This window comes from Melanerpes formicivorus, unplaced genomic scaffold (genome assembly GCF_026170545.1).
Source record: "Melanerpes formicivorus ecotype bairdi unplaced genomic scaffold, bMelFor1.0.p_v2 SCAF_46, whole genome shotgun sequence".
NCBI classification, from domain to species: domain Eukaryota; kingdom Metazoa; phylum Chordata; class Aves; order Piciformes; family Picidae; genus Melanerpes; species Melanerpes formicivorus.
In genome coordinates, this window is record NW_027142398.1 from 4857180 (window position 1) to 4876810 (window position 19631).

A 19631-nucleotide genomic window follows, 5' to 3' on the forward strand; every position below is an offset into this window, starting at 1 on the left:
GCTGGGTGAGACCCTGAGCAGCAGCCTGGGCTGGTGGGAGGAGAGTTCCCTGAGCTCCCCTCCAGCCTGAGCCATGCTGTGGTGCTGTGATCAGAGCTGGGCAGGGACCACTTCCACCCCCTGGGACCTTCCTTCCCACCAGCAGAGGCAGCAGGGGCTGGCCTGGGGCAGGGGAGGAACAAAAGAAACCAAACCACTCCCAGAGGACACAGTCTGTGCTGTCCATGTATTTGCAGGCCAGCAGGGCTGAGTCTTCCACCAGCTGGTTATTGCCTCCTGCTGGGAGCAGAGCTCTGGGCAGCAGCAGTGCCCCAGGAGTGGGAGGCTGTTAACCTCCCCAGAGATCAGCTCTGAACTGGCCCTGAGGAGGGAGAGAGAGAGAGGAGTTAGGAGCTGTAAAAGCCTTCCTGTTCCTGCCCTGGATGAGTGACCTCAGTGCCCCTGGCAGCAGCTCTGGGCCTTCCCTTCCTGTTTCCCCAGGGCAGGCTTTGGGGGGTGGGAGGGATCCCCTCTCCCCACCTCCCTCTTGCTGTTTCCTTCCATCCTCAACATCAGAGAGCCACAGAGGGGCTCAGGCTGGAAGGGAGCTCAGAGCTCATCCCCTCCAACCTCCCCACCAGGGACAGCTCTCAGCTGGGCCTCATCCAGCCTGGCCCTGAGCACCCCCAGGCAGGAGGCAGCCACAGCCTCCCTGGGCAGCCTGGGCCAGAGGCTCAGCAGCCTCCTGCTGAAGAACTTCTTCCTCAGCTCCACTCTGACCCTGCTCTGCCTCAGCTCCAAACCCTTCCCCTGGGCCTGGCTCAGAGCTCCTCAGCAGAAGTCTCTCTGCAGCCTCCCTGGAGGCTCCCCTGAGGTCCTGGCAGCAGCTCTGAGGCGCCCCTGGAGCCTTCTCTGGGTGTGTGGGGAGCAAGGAGCTGCTCCTGCTGCCCTCCTTTATTGCTGGGAGGTTTAAGGAGAGGATAAAAGAGCTCAGGATCCCTCCTGTGGAGGACCCTCAGAGCCTTGCTGCCTCTCCCCCCGTGGAGGGTCCTGCCTGAGGTTACTTGCAGCGCTGAGGTCCAGGCAAGCCCAGCCGGGGCGGGGGGAAGGCAGCAGCAGCCCCGAAGTGCCCGAGGGGAAGGCAGGAGCCTGCCCGGCGGCGGCAGGGGCCAGGGCAGCCCTCACTCACGGGAGCCTCACTGCAGGATCTCCGCCAGCTTCTCCTCGTAGTAGTTGAAGTTCTCCTGGATGTCCTCCCAGGGCACGAAGGCTTTGGCTTCCTCCCCTTCCTCCTGCTCCACGAAGTGCTGCCAGACGTACTCGAAGTCTTGAGGCTTCATGATGCGCAGCTTGCAGCCGGCAGCCTTCATCCTCTGGAGGGCCGCCCGCACCTCGGGCTCCTCCCACATGAAGAGCCTCCCGACCAGGATGCTGAGCCGCAGGTTGCTGCTGCGCCGCAGGGTCTCCGCGATGCGGTCGGCGCAGGCCACGCAGGGGCTGGAGGACACGTACCAGGTCACCTGGTAGCGCAGGCTGGGCTCGCAGCGGGGCAGGATGCTGCTGAAGAAGGCCATCTCGGCGTGCGCCGCGGCGTGCTCGTCCTCCAGGTAGCCCCGGGAGGTGGCCGACTCCTTGCCCTGGGTCTCCAGCACGTAGCACAGGAAGGTTTTGTTCCGGCCCGAGCTGTACTCCACGTTCCGGAACTGGAACTTGAAGAATATGGCTGGGAGGCGCTCCCTGGGGGGCGGAGAGGCAGCTCAGGGGCGGGCAGGAAGGCTCCGGGCGCTGGGCTGGTCCCTGGGCTTGGGCAAGGGGCTGCGCCGCTGGGGGTTGCTGCCCCAGGGGTTCAGAGCGGCTGCCGTTGGGGGGAGGATGCAGATCCCTCCTCCAGCCTGGCCCTGAACAGCCCCAGGCAGGAGGCAGCCCCAGGCAGGAGGCAGCCTCAGCCTCCCCGGGCAGCCTGGGCCAGAGGCTCAGCAGCCTCCTGCTGAAGAACTTCTTCCTCAGCTCCACTCTGACCCTGCTCTGCCCCAGCTCCAAACCCTTCCCCCTGGGCCTGGGCCTGGCTCAGGCACCCTGCTGAAAAGTTCCTCTGCAGCCTTCCTGCAGGATCCCTTCAGGTACTGGCAGCAGCTCAGGACCCTGGCCTGAGCTTTGCACCCAAGCAGCTGGAGGGAGTAGCTGGGCTGGGTTCAGAGGCTGGGAGCTCTGCTGGGCTGGGTTCAGAGGCTGGGAGCTCTGCTGGGCTGGGTTCAGAGGCTGGGAGCTCTGCTGGGCTGGGTTTAGGGGCTGGGAGCTCTGCTGGGCTGGGTTTAGGGGCTGGGAGCTCTGCTGGGCTGGGTTTAGGGGCTGGGAGCTCTGCTGGGCTGGGTTCAGGGGCTAGGAGCACTGCTGGGCTGGGTTTAGGGGCTGGGAGCTCTGCTGGGCTGGGTTCAGAGGCTGGGAGCTCTGCTGGGCTGGGTTCAGGGGCTGGGAGCTCTGCTGGGCTGGGTTTAGGGGCTGGGAGCTCTGCTGGGCTGGGTTCAGAGGCTGGGAGAGCTGCTGGGCTGGGTTCAGAGGCTGGGTTTAGAGGCTGGGAGCTCTGCTGGGCTGGGTTCAGAGGCTGGGAGCTCTGCTGGGCTGGGTTTAGGGGCTGGGAGCGCTGCTGGGCTGGGTTCAGAGGCTGGGAGCTCTGCTGGGCTGGGTTTAGGGGCTGGGAGTTCTGCTGGGCTGGGTTCAGAGGGAGAGCAGAGAGAGGAAGGACAGAGAGCCTCTTGCTTTGAGGGGCTCAGTGATGTCTTTCTAGCTGCAGCTGTCAGTTGTGTCTGGCAGGGTTCAGCTTCTAGCAGATCCTTTACAGCTTTCCCTTGCCAGGGGCCAGGCCCAGTGGAGCCCCAGGAGCTCCTCTCTGCCTTGCTGCCTGTTGCTTTGGTGCCTTGCTGCAGGCTTGGCTGTCTGGAAGGCTCCAGCTGGGGGTGTGGAGCTCTTGGAACTGGGGCTTTAAGAGGCTGCCCCTCAGGCCCATAAAGCAAATCAGCCACAGCAGAGAGACCTTTCCTAACCCACAGACAGAGAAACCTTCAGCCAAGAGCCATTGATCAGGGCCAGGAATCAATACTCAGTGCTCATCAGGGGCAGCACCTTCCAGCCCCACATGAGCAGGCAGTGGGACTGCTTGCCCTGGGAGGGAATCAATCAGCACTGCAGAAAGAGCTCTGCCTGGATCCCTGCCTCCCTCCCTCCCTGCCTGCCTGTGGGAATCCTTCCTCTGGAAGGCTCAGGGAAGGTTTTCACAGCAAGCAAAGCCACAGCACAGGATCCCAGCCTGGCAGTGGCTGGAAGGGACCTCCAGAGAGCATCCAGTCCAAGCCCCCTGCCAGAGCAGGAGCAGCCAGGGCAGGGCACCCAGGGACACATCCAGGTGGGGGTTGAGGCTCTCCAGGGCAGGAGGCTCCACAGCCTCCCTGGGCAGCCTGCTCCAGGCTCCTCCCTCCCAGGGGGAAAGTTCCTGCTGCTGCTGCTGTGCCTGCAGCCTTTCAGAGCCCTCAGCAGTGCCCTGCTCTGGACTTGTGGCCATGCCCAGCTCACCCCCAGCCCTCACCTCGCAGCTGGAGCTCTTACCCTGCCACAATCTCGAACGGGGGCAGATCCTCCCTCTTCACCTTCTTCTTCTTCTTCTCCTCCCCCTCCTCGGCGTTCTCTGCTTCCCCGTTCTGGCTGTTGCTGGGCTCCTCCTGCTTCTCTGCCATCTTCTTGGCTCCAGGGGTGTTAGGTTATGGCCTCTGGGGAAAAGAAAGAGCGATTTCTGAGAGCCCCGAGGGAGAGGAGGGAGCAGAGGGAGGAGGGAAGGACCGGAGCTGGGAGTTCCTGCGGGAGGCACAGTTGTCAGGAGCTAAATATGGAACGGGGCTGGGGGCAGGGTGGCTCAGGGTGGCTCAGGGCTCTCGGATGTCTCCTCTGCCCCTCGCTTCCTCCGGGGCTTTTTCACCAATCCCTCTGGCTCCCCTTTTAATTTCAAACGAAGTGACGACTGCTGTGGGCGGGCTGGGGCCGGGCCGGGGCCGGGCCGGGGACCCCTGCAGCAGGAGCTGCTCATCCAGCAGCCTGACACATAGCTGGCAAGCTGCGGGGCTGGCAGCCTCGCTGCCGACCTCCTGCTGCCAGCTGATGACACTGCTGACCTTGAGGGACCAGGGCTCTGCTTCAGGCAGGAGGGGAAAGGGGCAGCCCTCCCTTGGGCTGCTGCTGCAGCCCCCAGGGGCGCAGGGGTCCTGCTTTGCCTTGCCCCCTGCTCAGCCAGGCAGCAGGAGGAGCTGCCAGCAGGATGTGGCTGCAGAGGAAAGGTTCAGCTCTGTCTGGTTGAGTGCTTGGTCTGCTCTTGACCCTGCTGTGAGGAGGATACATGCTCAGGAGACTCCCAGGAGCTGTGGAGCTCTGCTTCCAGCCACACTCAGTCTGCAGGGCCCACAGAGTGGGTTGGAAGGGACCTTCAAGATCATCCAGTGCCAGCCCCTGCCACGGGCAGGGACAGCTCCAGCAGCCCAGGCTGCCCAGGGCCTCATCCAGCCTGCCCTGAGCAGCTCCAGGGAGGAGGCAGCCACAGCCTCCCTGGGCAGCCTGTGCCAGAGGCTCCCCAGCCTCATCTAAAGAGTTTCCTCCTGATCTCCAGTCTCAGTCTGACCTCTCCCAGCTCCGTTCCTGCCCCTCAGTTCTGCTGCACTCAGCTCTGCAGAGGCCTCAGAGGGATCTGCACTGCCCCAGAGTCAGCTCCATGGAGGCCACTGTGCAGATCCTCCCTCTGGCTGCTCCCTGACTGGCCCCAGCCTGAGCCTTGCTGTGCTCCAAGGTCCTCTGTGGCTCTTCCTCACCCACATCACTGACCCACAGTCGCTGGGGGGACACACAGAGCCTCTCCCCACTCCCCTCCCCCCTTCCCCCTGCCCTCTGTTTGCTGGTGATGGGAAGTTGTTTATCTGCCATCTGACACAGCTGGCACCAGGACTGTTGTGCCAACAGCTCCTCAGGGCTTTGCTGAGTGGCAAGCCATGGAAAGTGCCTCTGCAGGACATCCTATCCCTGGGACACACTCCTTCCATTCTCATGGTGCAGACTTTGATTCATTTTAAGCTTGAATTACCCCCGGGGGGGCAGGGCTGGTGCTGTCCCCCCTGCGTGGCAACGATGCTCAAATTCCAGCTCCCCTCACCTCTGACATTTCAGGCAGGGGGCTTTGGGGGGTGGGAATCCTCTCTGAACCACTGCCAGCTTGGTCCCGCCTTACCCTTCCCCTCTGGAGCAGCCTTTCAGCCCCCCCGACCCACTCCCCTGCCTCTGTGGCAGCTCCGGGTGGCTGCACTGCATCCCTGCAGCCGTCGGCTCCCGGCGGCCCCTCCGCAGGACTCGGGGCTGAGCGCTAATCTAATCTGAGGAATGCGGCTCGGAGACTCTCGCTCTCCCCAGCGCTGCCCCAGCTGCTCTCCCAGCTCCATCTAGGGCAAAGCACCAAGCGGTGCCCAGCCTCCCCCCGCGGCGCCCACCTGCGCCAGCAGCATGAAAGGAGAGCAGGGAGCTGCTGCCAGCCTGAGAGCTGAGCCCCGGAAACCTGCCGGGCGCTGCCGGGGCGGCTGGAAGCGACCCTGGCTCCCCCCAGCCGCTCCCAGTGCGGGGCCCTGGGGCTGCAGCCAGCCGGGGAAACGCTTTTGCCATCAGCCGGTTCGGAGCAGGAGCTGGAGGGTGGCAGCTGAGGGGTGCCAGGGAGCAGGGAGCTGAGGGGTGCCAGGGATGTGGGTGCTGAGAGGTGCCAGGGATGTGGGTGCTGAGGGGTGCCAGGGATGTGGGTGTCAGGGATGTGGGTGCCAGGGATGTGGGTGCTGAGAGGTGCCAGGGATGTGGGTGCCAGGGATGTGGGTGCCAGGGATGTGGGTGCTGAGGGGTGCCAGGGATGTGGGTGCTGAGGGGTGCCAGGGATGTGGGTGCCAGGGATGTGGGTGCCAGGGATGTGGGTGCTGAGGGGTGCCAGGGATGTGGGTGCCAGGGATGTGGGTGCCAGGGATGTGGGTGCTGAGAGGTGCCAGGGATGTGGGTGCCAGGGATGTGGGAGCTGAGGGGTGCCAGGGATGTGGGTGCTGAGGGGTGCCAGGAATGTGGGTGCCAGGGATGTGGGAGCTGAGGGGTGCCAGGGATGTGGGTGCCAGGGATGTGGGTGCTGAGGGGTGCTGAAGGGTGCCAGGGATGTGGCTCCCCCCACAGAAGAGCCCCCCAGGGCAGCTGCCTCAACGGCAATCAGCCATCCAGCCTTTTGCTGAGGTTCCACTGCACCCTGGCCTCTCCTCACTGCTTTCATGGAGTCTTCAGCTGCCTGAAGCCTGCTCTGCTCCAAGCCCTGGGCAGCAGGGAGGAGGCACAAGAGAGCACCCACCCCACCCCCACCCCCCCAAGCCTCACAGTGGAAGGAGCCTCAGCCCAGTGCCACCCAGGGCAAGGGCTGAGCCATGCCCAAGTCCAGCAGGGCCCTGTGGCCTCTGCCCATTCCCAGCCCCCTGGCTGCAGGCTCTTCCCCCCCAGATGGGAATCCTCTGCCAGGGGGAGCACAGCCCTGCCCTGCACAGCTTGGCCCCTGGGCAGCTCCAGCTCAGTGGCACAAACCCAAGCTGTGGTTTCCCCCCCAAGCCTGCTCTCCACCCCCTGGCAGATGTGTCCTGCAACATCTGGCAGTGCCTCCCCCTCTGTGCTGGGTCCCCAGGGCCAGGATGCCTGAGCAGAGCTGGGTGAAGCTCAGGGGAGGAGCAGAGCTTGGGGACAGCAATGAGCAGCAAGGACTGAAGGGCAAAGGAGGCTGCTGGCAGGACCAGGCTGAGATGCCAGCCCTGGGAGATGCCAGCCCCTGGGAGATGCCAGCCCCTGGGAGAAGCTCTCTGCCTGTTCTGGGCTGCTGGATATTGAGGCCTGATCCTGCACCCTCCAAGGCCACAACAGTTTCCCTGCTGGCCTCAGAGGCACCTCTGGACACCCCCCTGAGCTGTTCTTCCCCAGCTGGGGTGGATGCCCCCCAGAGAGAGCAGTGCACTCCCTCCAGCTGGCTCCCACCTGCTGCTCCTCTGGTTGCAGCAGGAGTTCCTTACCTGAGGCCAGAATGGTTCCTTCCTTCCCTGATCACAAGGCTGCAGCAGAGGAGACCTGGCTGGGAAGGCCTTGCCAGGAGCACTCCCAGGCTGGAGGAACATTCTTGGATGGATGCAAGAAGTGAAACAAGAGCCTGGCTGTGTGAGTCACAGCTCAGCCCTGCTCTCTATGCCAGGGGACAGCTGGTGGCACAAACCAGCTCCCTGGATACCCTGGCTGGCAGCAGTCCCCAGCCTGCTTTTCCCAGCTGTAGCTACCCTGAGAGACAAATAAATAAACCCTGGCAGGGATGTGCAGGAGCAGCTCCCCTGCCCCCAGCTCCTCCCCTGCCCCTCTGCTCCTGCTGCAGGACCACGGTGCCAGGCTGGGAGAGAAGGGGCAGGAGAAAAGCTGTGCAGAGATTCCTCCACCTGCAGGGGGAAATGGGGAGGAGGAGCAGGAGCAGGAGAGGTAATTCATGCAGCTGATCAAATAGCCCAGACCCCCAGCATGGAGAGCTTGGGAGGGACCTCTGGAGCTCACCCAGGTCCAAGCCCCTGCTCCAGCAGGGCAGCCACACAGCTTGCCCAGGGGCACAGTGCCCAGGGGGGTTGGAAGCTCTGCACCAGGACACTCCACAACCTCTCTGGGCAGCCTGCCCCAGGCTCCAGCAGCCTCACACCAGAGAAGTTTCTCCTCCTGTTCAGGTGGAGCCTCCTGGGGTCCAGTTTGTGCTCAGTGCCCCTTGTGCTGTCCCTGGGCACCACTGAGCAGAGTCTGGCCCCAGCCTCTTGCCCCCCACAGCTCCTTTAGCTCTTGCTGAGCATTGCTCAGCTCCCCTCTGGGGCTGCTCCTCTCCAGGCTCTCAGCCCCAGGGCTCTCAGCCTCTGCTCCTCCCAGAGCTGCTCCAGGCCCTCAGCAGCTCTGCAGCCTCCCCTGGGCTCTCTCCAGCAGTTCTCTGTCTCTGGAACTGGGGAAGCCCAGAACTGGGCTCCAGATGTGGCCTCACCAGGGCAGAGGTGGAGGAGAACCTCCCTGTACCTCTTTGTGCCCCCCAGGAGACCACTGTGGCCTTCTGCCTGCAGCCAGCTGTTGGGTTTGGAGATGCTGTTGGGAGGCTGCAGGTTTGCAGCAGCTCTCCTGCCCCTTGCCAGTGGGAGGTGGTGTCAGGGGCAAGCTCCCCCTGCCCCAGAGCAGAGGTCCCCGGCAGGCTTGGCTCCATCCCTGCTGCCTTCGGCAGGTGGCTCTGCTGGGCTCTGCTGGGCTCTGCTCCGGGCTGCCTGCGGAGGGCAGGGCACAGCCGGCTCCAGGCTCCCGAAGTCATCCTTAGCTCCACGGAGCGAATCTCCAGCCCTGGTCTTAGCTTCCTTCTCTTTTCCAGGCAGAGATCATTTGCAGCCTCCTGTCCTGGGGCAGGTGGCTCCCTGGCAGGCACAGCCAGGGCATCCCTGGAAAGGAGCTCAGTGGAAACTTAGTGCTTTGTGGAGCCCTGAAAGATTGGAGTGTGGGTCAGCTCAGCCTGGTGCTGCTCCTGCCCACAGCCCCCCAGGGGCCTCTGCTCATGCAGAGAGCCTGCAGCAGCCCCCTGCCAGCAGCAGCCCCCTGCCAGCAGCAGCAGCTCTGTGGCCTGCAGCAGCAGCTCTGTGTCCTGCAGCAGTGGATGGGATCAGGCTCCAGCACATGGTCTGTGGCCAGGGGCTTGGAAAGGAATCACAAATCTCAGCTGCTGGGGGTTGCTGCTCCTGGCCCCAGCTCCAGCCAGGCTCAGCACCCAGTTCCAGCCAGGCTCAGCACCCAGCTCTGCTGCTGACACAAGCTGCACCTGGGAGCACTCAGCATCTCCCCAGGCCAGGCTTGGTGTGGCCCAGGAAGGGCCCCAGAGAATTTGCTTCCTTACCTTGCTGCTGGGGGGCAGGAGGAGCCTCTGGCGGGGATGCATCCCCAGGGAGTCTCTGCTGTGCAGGGGCTGATGGAACCCTTGGGACTGAATTCCACCCAGCCCTCCCCTGGCTGCTGGAGCCCTGCAGAGCCTCCCTGCTGCTCCACTTCTCTCTGGAGCCAGAGCACAGACCATGGAGCCCAGACAGAATCCCATCAGACCCCCAGAGCACCAGGCTGGAGCAGAGCCCAGGGATCCCCTGGCCCAGCCTGTCAGGGTCCTGGATGGATCCTCTAAGCTCCTGCACACCCAGGCCCTCTGGGACTGCTTTGCCCTCCCAGCACAAGAGGCTTGGCTTTATTAAAAGCAAATACAATTTATTTTACAGCCCCAGCTAAGCCCTCCCCACCCCCACCCCAGTCTGCCCAACCCCCCCCTCCTCTCCAGCCAGCTCCAGGGAGCTCCTCTGACCACTTCCCATCACATCAATTGCTTCTGTCAATTAAAGCTTGCAGTGGAGGCTCTCTGGAGGCAGCAGGAGCCGAGGCTGAGGTCTGCCAGAGGCAAAGGCCAGCGCCAAGGGTGGCCAAGGGCTTGTCCATGGACCCCTGGAGGCTGATTCTGCCGTGGCTTGGGGTCCCCTCTCCCTGGAGCTGCTGGAAACTTCCCTGAGTAAGGAAATTCAGGACTGGAAAGGCTCTGGGGTGGGAGCCCTCTGCCTGGCACAGGCTTGGCACAGCCTTGGGGTTTGCCAATGATAATTGCAGCTTTCGAGGCAGGGAGAGCAACTTCTTCCACCTGGCAAAGGCTCTCAGCCCCCTCCCCCTGAGGGGTGATGCTCAAAGGCTCTGCTGGCAGCTCTCTGATGAGGAAGAGCACACAGCAGAGGTGCAGGAGAGAAGTTTCCTCTGGGGAGCAGCATTTGCATTCTGATCATTGCTGCTTTGTCTCGGAGCATGAAGCCCAAGCAGTGAGGTGCCACAAACAGAAGGCAGAGCACCCAGGCTGCTCCCCCCAGCAGCAGAGTGCTGCTTGCTCAGGAGCTGGCAGACCAAAAGTAGAAGCACAGGGCAGGAGACAGAGGGAAAGGAGGCAACAGCACAGAGCAAAGCAAACCTCAGTGGCTGTGCCTGAGCAGAGGCCACTTGTGCTGGGTGCCAGCAGAGGGGCTGGGGCTCAGCCCCTGTGGGAGCAAGCTCTGCTGGCTGGGGGAAGGGCAGCAGCCTGGGGGGGGCTGCTGGAATCTGAGCTGGCAGCACCGAGGTCACCAGGCAGCGGCAGCCCCCAGCAGTGCTGCAGGGAACAGCTCCCAGGGGCAGGCTGAGGGCAGTGGAGAGGAGCAGACAGGGAGCGCGGTGCTGCCCTTGCTGCGGCACAGCCACCACGAGGGTGGGAGGAGGAGGAGGAGGAGGAGGCAGGCTCTGTCCCAGGGGGAACCCCAGACTGTTAGAGCTGGGCTGACAACAGCACGGCTGAGTTTCACCAGGTGCCTGCTGCTCACTCACTCTTGGGGGGTGGCTGCTGGGGGTTGTCCCTCCAGAGGCGAACGGTCAGGCAGGAGGCCAGGCCCAGCCAGCAGAGCTGGGGCAGCAGCAGCAGCGCTGCCACCTTGTTGATGCGGTACCAGGAGCAGGCTGTGCCGATGGCCAGGCAGTCCAGGCACAGGATGTCCAGCAGGGCCTGGGGCAGAGCGCAGACAGTGACCCTGCTGCCCCCTCTGCCAGCCTGCGCCGTGCCCAGAGCCTGCTGCCCGCTCGATAAGCTGCTGCCAGCCCGCGGCCCCCCGGGGGTGCCCCCCACCTGCCCAGGGTGTGCCCCCCACAGGGGCTTATCTCCCACCCTGGAGCCTTAACTGGGAGGTGCAGCAGCAGCCCTGCTGGGTGCCTGCTCTCCCACCCTGCCCTGCCCAGGGCAGCTATCTGCAGGGCAAGAGCAGGCTGAGGCGTGGGGGGACTGATACCATGGTCTGCAGCAGGTGCAGGCTGAACCCCCCCCGAGCAAGAGCTCTTCTTGCAGCTCTCTTTCCCATTGCATGATGCCAGTTAGCAAAGCTCCCCACACCCCAGCACCCCCCCGGCAGGGCCAGCAGCAAGCAGCCTGCAGGTGCCCAGGGCCCTTACCAGCTTCAGGCTGTGTGCTCCGAAGAACAAGGGAGGCCAGGCCCAGTTCAAGGCCAGCTGAGCCCCATAGAGGCCAAGAGGGACAATGGCTTTGCTGCCACAGCCTCCCAGGTCGTTCCAGATGAGGTAGGAGGCGTAGCTGTGGAGAGGGAGGCACATGGGTGCTGTACAATGACCACAGACAGAGCCTTGCCCTGCAGGGCTGCCTCGCACCAGGGGCTTGCAGCACAGCTCTCAGCCCCAGCTCCTGCCTCACTCCTGTGCACTGCATGCTCCTGACAGCCAAGGGATCATGGAGTGGAAGAGACCTCTGCAGAGCATCCAGGCCAAGCCCCCTGCCAGGGCAGGGCACACAGGAGCACAGCCAGGTGGGGCTGGAAAGCCTCCAGGGAAGGAGACTCCACAGCCCCTCTGGGCAGCCTGCTCCAGGGCTCAGAGGTGAGAAGGGCACAGGAGGGGCAGAGCAGGAGCTGGAGCAGGGCAGGCTTAGGTTGGACATCAGGAAGAAGTTCTTCAGTACAAGGCAGGGCAGACACTGGCACAGGCTGCCCAGGGAGGCTGTGGCTGCCTCCTCCCTGGAGGTGTTCCAGGCCAGGCTGGATGAGACCTTGGGCAGCCTGGGCTGCTGGGAGCTGTCCCCACGGCAGGGGCTTGGAGCTGGATGAGCTTTGAGATCCCTTCCAACCCACTGGGTGCCTTCTCCTCTGTGCATCAGGTGCAGGAGGGTGAAAGAGGCAGCAGGGCCCAGAACTTACCCCATGCCAGTGTAGAGGACAGCCCAGGCTAGAGGGAACAGCCTGGGGGGTGGACACCAGGAAGGTTTCTTCAGCCTCTGGCACCAGGCAGGGATTTCTCTGCGGCTAATGAACCAAGCCAGGAAGCCTCCGAGGTGAGGCAGGACAGTGAAGGCCACAGTGTAAGCCCACATCCTCCCCTGCTGCCCTGGGGTAGCCTCTTGCCTGCTGCAAGGTGAGAGCAAGGTTTGGTTAGCACTTGGAAAGGACTTGAGGCTGGTTGGGTTTTTTCCCCTCCCCTTCTCTACTTTGATCTTTCAAAGCTTCTTCTCTGATTGCCTGAGCTCACCTCAGGCTCTGGAGCAGCAGGCAGGTACTGAGTGCTGTGTGCAGCTCTGCTGCTGCCTGCCAGCTGCCCACCCCCCAGCTCAGCAACCAGGGGAAGGGTCCCTGCCGTGGTTACCTTTCCCCCAGCTAAGTGACTCCCCCCTGCTCTCTGGTGGCCTCTGACAGTGCCCTGGGGCAGGGTCCAGCCAGGGGGTTGTGCTCTGAGCCCTGCCTGCAGCTCCTGCTCTCATTCCTCCTCCCAGGCTCTGCCTCAGCTCCCTCTGCTCTGCAGGCTCCTCTGGGATCCTGTGATTCTGTTCTGAGCAGGAGAGCCCAGAGAGATCCCAGCCAGAAAGCTCTCTCCCTGCTGCCCTCCTCTCCCCTTCCTGTGTGGTTTGATTCCAGGGGAGGTCTATACCAAAACATCCCAGGATGGGTTGGGTTGGAGGGGACCTTACCCAGCTCAAAGCCCCCTGCCGTGGGCAGGGACACCTCCCACCAGCACAGGCTGCCCAAAGCCTCACTCAGCCTGGGCTTAAACCCTCCCAGACATCCACAGCCTCCCGGGCAGCCCCTCCCCTGGCAGCCCCTCCCGGGCAGCCCCTCCCCACCCCGGGAGGGAAGAACTTCTTCCTAATGTGCAACCTAAAGCTCCCCTGCTCTGGTTTCAAACCACTGCCTCTCCTCCTTCGCCGCAGGCCCTCACCAAAAGCCCCTCCCGGGCTCTCCTGCAGCCCCTCCCCAGCCTCAGGGCTCGTTTGCAGGCTTGCTGTGAAGCCTCCCCGCAGCCTGGGCAGGCAGAGGTGGATGCTGCCCTCCGTCAGAGGAGAGCTGAGGCACAGCAGCAGCTTTGCAGCTCGCTCACAGACTTCCCCTGGCACAAAGGGAAGGAAGATTGACTTTCATAATTACATCCTGCTCCCACACGAGGCAGCTGTGATAAGGACAACATCCAGCACTGCATTCTCTGCCCCCTACCTCCCCTGCCATTATCCTCCCCAGGGCTCTGAACCTGCCAGCCTCCTGCCAGCCTCCTGCCCTCCTGCCTTTGCTGCCTGTCCTTCGCATCCGCTGAGGAGCTCCCCCCCGAGCAGCACCGCCCGGGGGGGGGCAGGAGGGGCTGGGCAGGAGCGCAGCAGCTTGGCGCTGCCAGCATCGGCACCGGAGCAGAGCACCGCGGGCAGGGAGGAGGCGCAGCGGGGCGGGCAGGGAGCAGCAGGCGCAGGCAGCGCGCAGGTAGCGCGCAGGCAGCGCGCAGGCAGTTCCCCTGCGCTCCCAGCGCCGCCCGGAGCGGCCGGGAGCCCGAGCAAGGCTCTGCCCCGCACCGCCAGCGCTGCTGACTCGCAATCAAGGCTTTGCTGTCTCCCGTGCTAATTGTTGCCATGATCAGCGCGCTGCGGAGCGTTCGGCTCGGGGAGCAGGAGGCAATTGACACAGCGGCGAGCACCAAACCCCCCAGCCCCCAGCGCCAGCAGAGTTTATGGAGCCCTTAAAGCGTCTGTGGAAGCAGAAAAATCAGCCCAAGGCCGAGGAAAAGAATAGCTGCAGGTCCTGCTGCCGAGGTGTGGGCAGCACCAGCCGAGCTCTGCTCCCCCCAGCGCTGCACAAAGGCTCCAGGGGCTGGGGGCTGCCTCCTCCCAGCTCCTTCGTAGCTGCCAGAGAGAGCTGAGAGGAAGGGAGGGCTGCAAGCCAACGCCGCCCCAGAGCCTTCCCTTGCCTCGCTTTGGCGGGGGGGAGCCGGGGGAGCCTTGCCTTACCTTCCCTTGCTGCCTGGCTCTGCCTTGCCCGGCGGCAGGGCTGGGCCCCCGAGGCTGGCTGCGGCTGTGCTCTGCGCCGCGGGCGCTGGCCGCAGGCTTCACCTAAATAGCAGGGGAGAGGGCTGGGTGTGTGCCGGTGGCCGCAGCAGATTACAGCAGCAGCGCAGCCTGGCAGCGTTAAGAGCTGCAGCGCTGCTTGGGCAGCCCTGGCGAGGCAGGGCCTGGCTTCTGCGCCCGGACCCCGCTGGGATGTGGCACCTGAGGCTCCTGGGGACAGGCTCCCGGCCTGGGGCTGAGAGGGGGCTGCACAGGGCAGGGCAGCTCCTGGCAGGCTGGGAGGGCACTGCTGCTGGGAGAGCCACACTGAAGGTGGGGATTAGAGACCTGGCTTGCTGGAGAAGACCTTTGAGATCATCAAGGCCAGCCACGAACCTGGCACTGCCAGGGCACCACCAGCCCATGGCCCTCAGCACCACATCTCCACAGCTCTGAAACCCCTCCAGGGATGGAGACTCCACCACTGTCCTGGGCAGCACTTGACAACCCTTCTGGGGGTGAAAGTGTTCCTCATGACCCAGCCACAGCTCCCCTGGGGCAGCTTGAGGCTGTTTCCTCCTGTCACTTGTTCTCTGGAAGAGGAGACCAAGCCCCACCTGGCTCCAGCCTCCCTCCAGGGAGCTGCAGAGGGCAAGGAGGTCTCCCTCAGCCTCCTCTTCTCCATGCTGAACCCCCCAGCTCCCTCAGCTGCTCCTCACACAATCTGTGCTCCAGACCTTCCCCAGCTTCTGAGTGTGCCTGCAGGAGCCCTGTGCATGGCACAGGGATGTGAGCTCTGCTGCTTCACTGCACCTGAGGCTCCCTCCCCTGGGTGTGAGCTGAGGGCAGCAGGAGCCCGCAGGAGGCTGTCCCTGCTGTGCCAGTGCCCTGTGCTGCTGAACACCAGCAGCTGGGTTTGGTGGTGCCCTGCACACCGAGCTGTGGCTAAAGCTCCCTGGCAGCCACCTGAATCCCAACTAAAGACATTGCACAAGGCTGAGAGATGCAGGAGGGGGAAAGGGCAGAGATCAATCTCCATCAGCAGGCTGTCTGCAGGGGGTGGGGAGTGACACACTGACTCACCCCAGACACAGGTCACTGCCTGCACTGCCTGCCCAGGGGCAGAATGTGAGAGCTCCTCTGGGATGAGAAGGAAATGAGAAGGGTTGTGGGAGGGGAGAGAAAGGAACAAACCATCCCCAGTGCTGTGCAGAGGCAGGGCTGCAGGCAGCACCCACAGCACCCACAGCACCCTGCCCTTGCAGAGCTGCAGGCAGCACCCACAGCACCCACAGCACCCACAGCACCCACAGCACCCTGCCCTTGCAGGGCTGCAGGCAGCACCCACAGCACCCACAGCACCCACAGCACCCTGCCCTTGCAGGGCTGCAGGCAGCACCCACAGCACCCACAGCACCCACAGCACCCTGCCCTTGCACCTTGGCCCAGAGGTGCAGCACAGCTCCAGCAGACCACTGCCACCTGCATGGTGCCTCCCAGCCCGGGGCTGGCCGTGGCTGGCAGCTTCTCTCCTGTGTGTGGCTGAATGGTTCCCACCCTGGGCCAACATCTTGAGCTCTGCAGCAAAAAGGGAGAGGTGCAGACCTGGAGGGGCCTGGGGAAAGGGGAGGAGATGGAACAGATCTGCCCAGAGTGGATCCCAGCCTGGCTGGCTGCATTGTGTGGGCAGGACCCTGCCTGTGCCCGCAGCCGTGGTGCCCCTCCCTGGGCTGGGGTCTGCAGGTGGGGGGAGGTGTTCCACAGGAGCTGCGAGGGTCTGGCTGAGCCTGCAGGGGAAGCTCTCCCCGTGCCTGGCAGCACTGCAGGGCAGGTTCCGGTTGGCTGTGGCTCTGAGCTGCCTGCCCTCGCTGGGGATGTCCCTGCTGACCTCAGAGGGGGGGACAGGATGAGCTTGGAAGGGCCCTTCCCACCCCAGCCGCTCCCTGGTGCCTCTGTGCTGCTGACAGCTTGGCTGCTGGGGCTTCCCCCGGCACTGCTGCTGGTCAGGAGCAGAGCTGGGGAGGGCTGGTGGCCAGGGCTGCCTGGGAGTGATAAGCAGAGGGCAAAGCCTTGCTCTTATCTGCCCCCAGAGCTCAGCCAGCAGCAGCCCCAACAGACACCTCCCAGCCTGGGGGTGCTGGGGGCAGACTGCTGTGGGGCAGGCAGAGGGCTGCAAGCCCTCAGCCTCTCACAGGATCAGGGGATGCAGTGCTGCAGGGGTGCTCAGCTGCACCTCCCCTGCCAGCACCCCTGCAGCAGGGGGGAGCAGGGCTGGGGGGGAGCAGGAGCCTGCAGCCAGCCCCAGGAGCACCTCAGAGCTGCTCCAAGTGTGCCCAGGATGCAGGGGGCAGAGCTTTGCTGTCTTTCTGGGGCTGCCTTCTCCTCAGCCACCTCAGCCAGCTGCTAAAAACGACTCAGACCTCCCCAGAGAGCTGCCCTGGCAGAGCCCTGCTGCTGGCTGCTGGCTGCTGGCTGCTGGCTGCTGGCTGCTGGCTGCTGGCTGCTGGGGCTGCTTTGCTTTGCAGCTGAGCCATGCTCAGTGCACTGTTGTGGTTTAGCTACAGCTCTGTGCCTGGTCACAAGGTAAGGAGGGCTGTGAAGCATCTCCTGCTGCTGCTGCCCTGGGGCTCAGTGTCAGCTGAGACCTGGAGACCTCATCCAGTTTCAGCCTTCTGACCTTTGGTGCAGGCTCTGCAGAGTGAGTGTAGGACAACCCCACCTAAGCCCCAGGTGTAAATCCCCCCAGAGGAGCAGACCCAGCACATGGCAAATGCCAGGGCACTCCCCTGGACTATTCTGGGGAGCAGGCTGATGGGCAGAGGCGTGGGGCAGGCAGATGAGAGGCTGCCTGGGGAGCCCTGAGCTGCAGCTGGCACTTGCATAAAGGCAGTGCCATGGCCTGGGCTCCCTCAGGGGTTGGTGTAAGTAGCAAATTGGATTTACTGCTTGCTCTGTGCTGAATCAGCTCCTCTCACTCTCATGAGAGAGGTCCTCCCCTCCCAGAGACCCAGCCAAGGGCACTGAGCTACTGCCCTGCTCCCCACAGCCCTCTGCTGATAAGGGGATGTCGAAATGGGACCTTGAGTGCAGACATGGAACTGCTCTGCCACAGCTCTTGGGGTCTGGACAGCCTCCAGCTCTGACCTGACTGCCAGGAGAGCAGAGCCCAGCTCAGATGGGGCAGGATGAGGCTGGGGAGGCTCTGGCCCAGGCTGCCCAGGGAGGCTGTGGCTGCCTCCTGCCTGGAGGTGCTCAGGGCCAGGCTGGATGAGGCCCTGAGCAGCCTGTGCTGCTGGGAGGGTTGGAGCTGGATGAGCTTCGAGGTCCCTTCCAACCCAAAGCATTCTGTGGGCTGGGAATAAGGAACCAGCTGGAGGAGGCTGCAGAGCCCTGGGTGCCAGCTCACAGCCTGGAGGAAGCTCAGTGAGCTGTCTGCTGCCAGCTCTGCCAGCAAGGCTCCCCTGCTGCTGGGGGGCTGTTGCCAGCCCTGGGCTTTTGCTGCTGCAGGTGCTCCCCTCCCAGCAGGGAGATCCAAGCCTGCTGCCTTTGGTTCCCTTGGGTGCAGCCAGCTCCCCTCTGGCACCCCAGGAACCAGCAGCTGTGATGGTGAATGGAGCTGCAGGAGCCCTGGGAGGGAGCCTGCCCCTGCCAGGGCCCTGCCAGCCTGCTGAGCCTGAGCCAGGGGCTGCAGGCTTCACTCCCATGCCACAGGGAGGAAACCTGCCTGGCAGCTAAGGGCTTTTACCTCAAAACTGAAGATGCTGGCCCCAGTGTGGCTGCCCAGCCCCTGCCCAGCCTCCTCCCACAGCCTGCAGCTTAACTGCAGACCCTCCACAGCCACAGCCCCCTGGCTGCTCCTGCCCTGACCCCCTTGGAGGGAGCAAGGCTCTGGTCTCCAACTCCAGCTCTGAGCTTCTGGTGTAAGGAGAGCTCTGACCCAGGGGCCAGAGGCAAGCACTCAGCAGCAGTGCCCTTCATAGGAGGCTGCTCTGGCTGGGGGCAGGACACAGAGTGGATTGCAGGAGCAGGAGGCTCTTTAATTAGAGTCATTCATCTCTGGGTGATGTTTAACCTTCCCTTGCAGAGAGAGGCAGTGGCAGCAGGGCCCAGAGCCTCAGCAGGGCCCAGAGCCTCAGCAGCCTCTCTGGGTGCAGTGCAGCTCAGCCAGGGCCCCAGGGATGCTCTGGGGAGTGCTGGGGATGCTCTGTCCTGCCTGGATCCCACTGCACTGATCCCACAGGACCAGCTGGCAGCTCTGTCATCAGCTATTTGTGGAGCCCAGGAGCCACAGGGTAAATATTTATTTGGATTCCTGGCTGCTTGTGTGGAAAGGCTGAGCCCCCCCTGCCCCTGCAGCAATTTATAGCCAGAGCCAGCAGCTCCTCTCCCCTGCCACAGCTCCCAGACACATTCCCCAGGCTTCATTCTGCAGCTGATGGGCACAGGCTGGGCTCAGACCCTGCAGCTCCCTCTGCTCCCACAGCACCCTGGGCTGCACCTGGGAGCTGCCCAAAGCACCTTGCAGAGGAAGCCCAGGAGCACAACCCTGGGGGGCTTCGGGTGGGAGAGACCTTTCAGCTCATCAGCCCAGCGCTGCCAGGGCACCCCTGAGCCATGGCCTCAGCACCACAACTCCTCTGGGAGATGAATCCAACCCCACCTGGCTCCAGGGAGCTCTGCAGGGTGAGGAGGAGCCCAGCTGCTGGCAGGAGCCTCTCAGCACAGCCAGGGGGGAGCTGGCACTGCAAGCCCCACTTTCACTCTCCCAGGTACTGATTACCCCAGCTCAAAGCAAAGGGGTTTAGGTAGAAACAACCTCCCCAGGCCCCACAGGCACAGCTCCTTCCCCACCTCCCTGCTGGGGCTGCTGTGGTCTTCCAGACCCAGGGAATCATTCAGGCTGGAGAAGACCTTGCAGGTCATGGAGCCCAGGCATGAACCATCTCCCTCTGCTCCTCCCCCTGGCAAGAGAAGCTGCGAGCCAAAGGCTTCCCCTCCAGAGTCAGAGCAAAGCTTCCCTGCTCCAGCATGTGCCTGCCCCCTCCTGCCGTGCTGGGGTGGACCTGGGGCTTCCCAGAGGAGGGGAAGCAGCTGAGGCAGTGAGAAAGGCAAGGAGGGGCCAGGGGAGTGTGGGCTGAGTGCAGCTGCAAGCCCCAGCCTCAGGAGCTCCACAGGAGGCTGCCCCCAGCCCCAGCCAGGGCCTTGGGCCAGGGTTTGGCTCACAGCATGGGCAGGGGGCAGGGGGCAGAGGTGCTCCTGGCAAGCAGAGCAGGCAGAGTCCTCCATCCAGAAGGAAAGAGCTGGGAGAGGCTGGGAGTGGAAAAGGCTCTCAGGTGGACTCAGCAGATGAGACCCTTCAGAGCCCTGTGCTGTGCACCCATCACAGCCTCCTGAATGGGACTCCCCTGCCCACCCCCAGCCCCAGGCTTGGACCAGGAGGTTTGTGCCTGGACACCTCCCTGTGCTGCCCCCCCCAGCTCTCCTGGGCTGCACAGGGGAATCCTCCCCCCAGCTGTGGCTACCCCTGGGGCCCTGCTTTGCCCCAGCTGCTCTTGGGGAGGCTGCCCTCTCTCTGCCCTGCTGCCAGAGGCTCTGCTGGGGCTGGGCCATGAAGCTGAGCAATGCTCTGCACTTGAGGGCTGCTGGCCTGGCAGCTGGGGCTGGCTTGCAAGGGGAAGTGCTGGGTGTGGGAGGTGGGAATCCATCCCAAGCAGCACAA

At 63.8% G+C, this 19631-nt stretch overlaps 2 protein-coding genes across 4 annotated transcripts; both read right to left on the bottom strand.

Annotated features, from left to right (window-relative positions):
• Window positions 1–207: 207 nt before the first annotated feature.
• On the bottom strand, window positions 208–7179 carry APOBEC2 (apolipoprotein B mRNA editing enzyme catalytic subunit 2). Of its 2 annotated transcripts, XM_068159801.1 has the most exons (4): window positions 7080–7179; window positions 3580–3740; window positions 1169–1716; window positions 208–361 (listed from the first exon to the last, which is right to left on the bottom strand). In XM_068159801.1, exons 2-3 carry the CDS (start codon window positions 3705–3707, stop codon window positions 1176–1178), a joined length of 669 nt encoding a protein of 222 aa, XP_068015902.1. In that variant the 5' UTR covers window positions 3708–3740; window positions 7080–7179; the 3' UTR covers window positions 208–361; window positions 1169–1175. The 2 variants fall into 2 exon arrangements, with proteins under 2 accessions (XP_068015902.1, XP_068015901.1); XM_068159800.1 differs by lacking the exon at window positions 7080–7179 and having other exon boundaries at window positions 3580–3960.
• Window positions 7180–9373: 2194 nt separating this feature from the next.
• Window positions 9374–14011, bottom strand: TSPO2 (translocator protein 2). 2 transcript variants are annotated; one of them, XM_068159802.1, is made up of 4 exons: window positions 13877–14011; window positions 11814–12020; window positions 11059–11197; window positions 9374–10618 (listed from the first exon to the last, which is right to left on the bottom strand). In XM_068159802.1, the coding sequence occupies exons 2-4, from the start codon at window positions 11984–11986 to the stop codon at window positions 10436–10438; spliced, it is 495 nt and encodes a 164-aa protein (XP_068015903.1). In that variant the 5' UTR covers window positions 11987–12020; window positions 13877–14011; the 3' UTR covers window positions 9374–10435. The 2 variants fall into 2 exon arrangements, with proteins under 2 accessions (XP_068015903.1, XP_068015904.1); XM_068159803.1 differs by lacking the exon at window positions 13877–14011 and adding an exon at window positions 12826–12900.
• Window positions 14012–19631: the final 5620 nt, after the last annotated feature.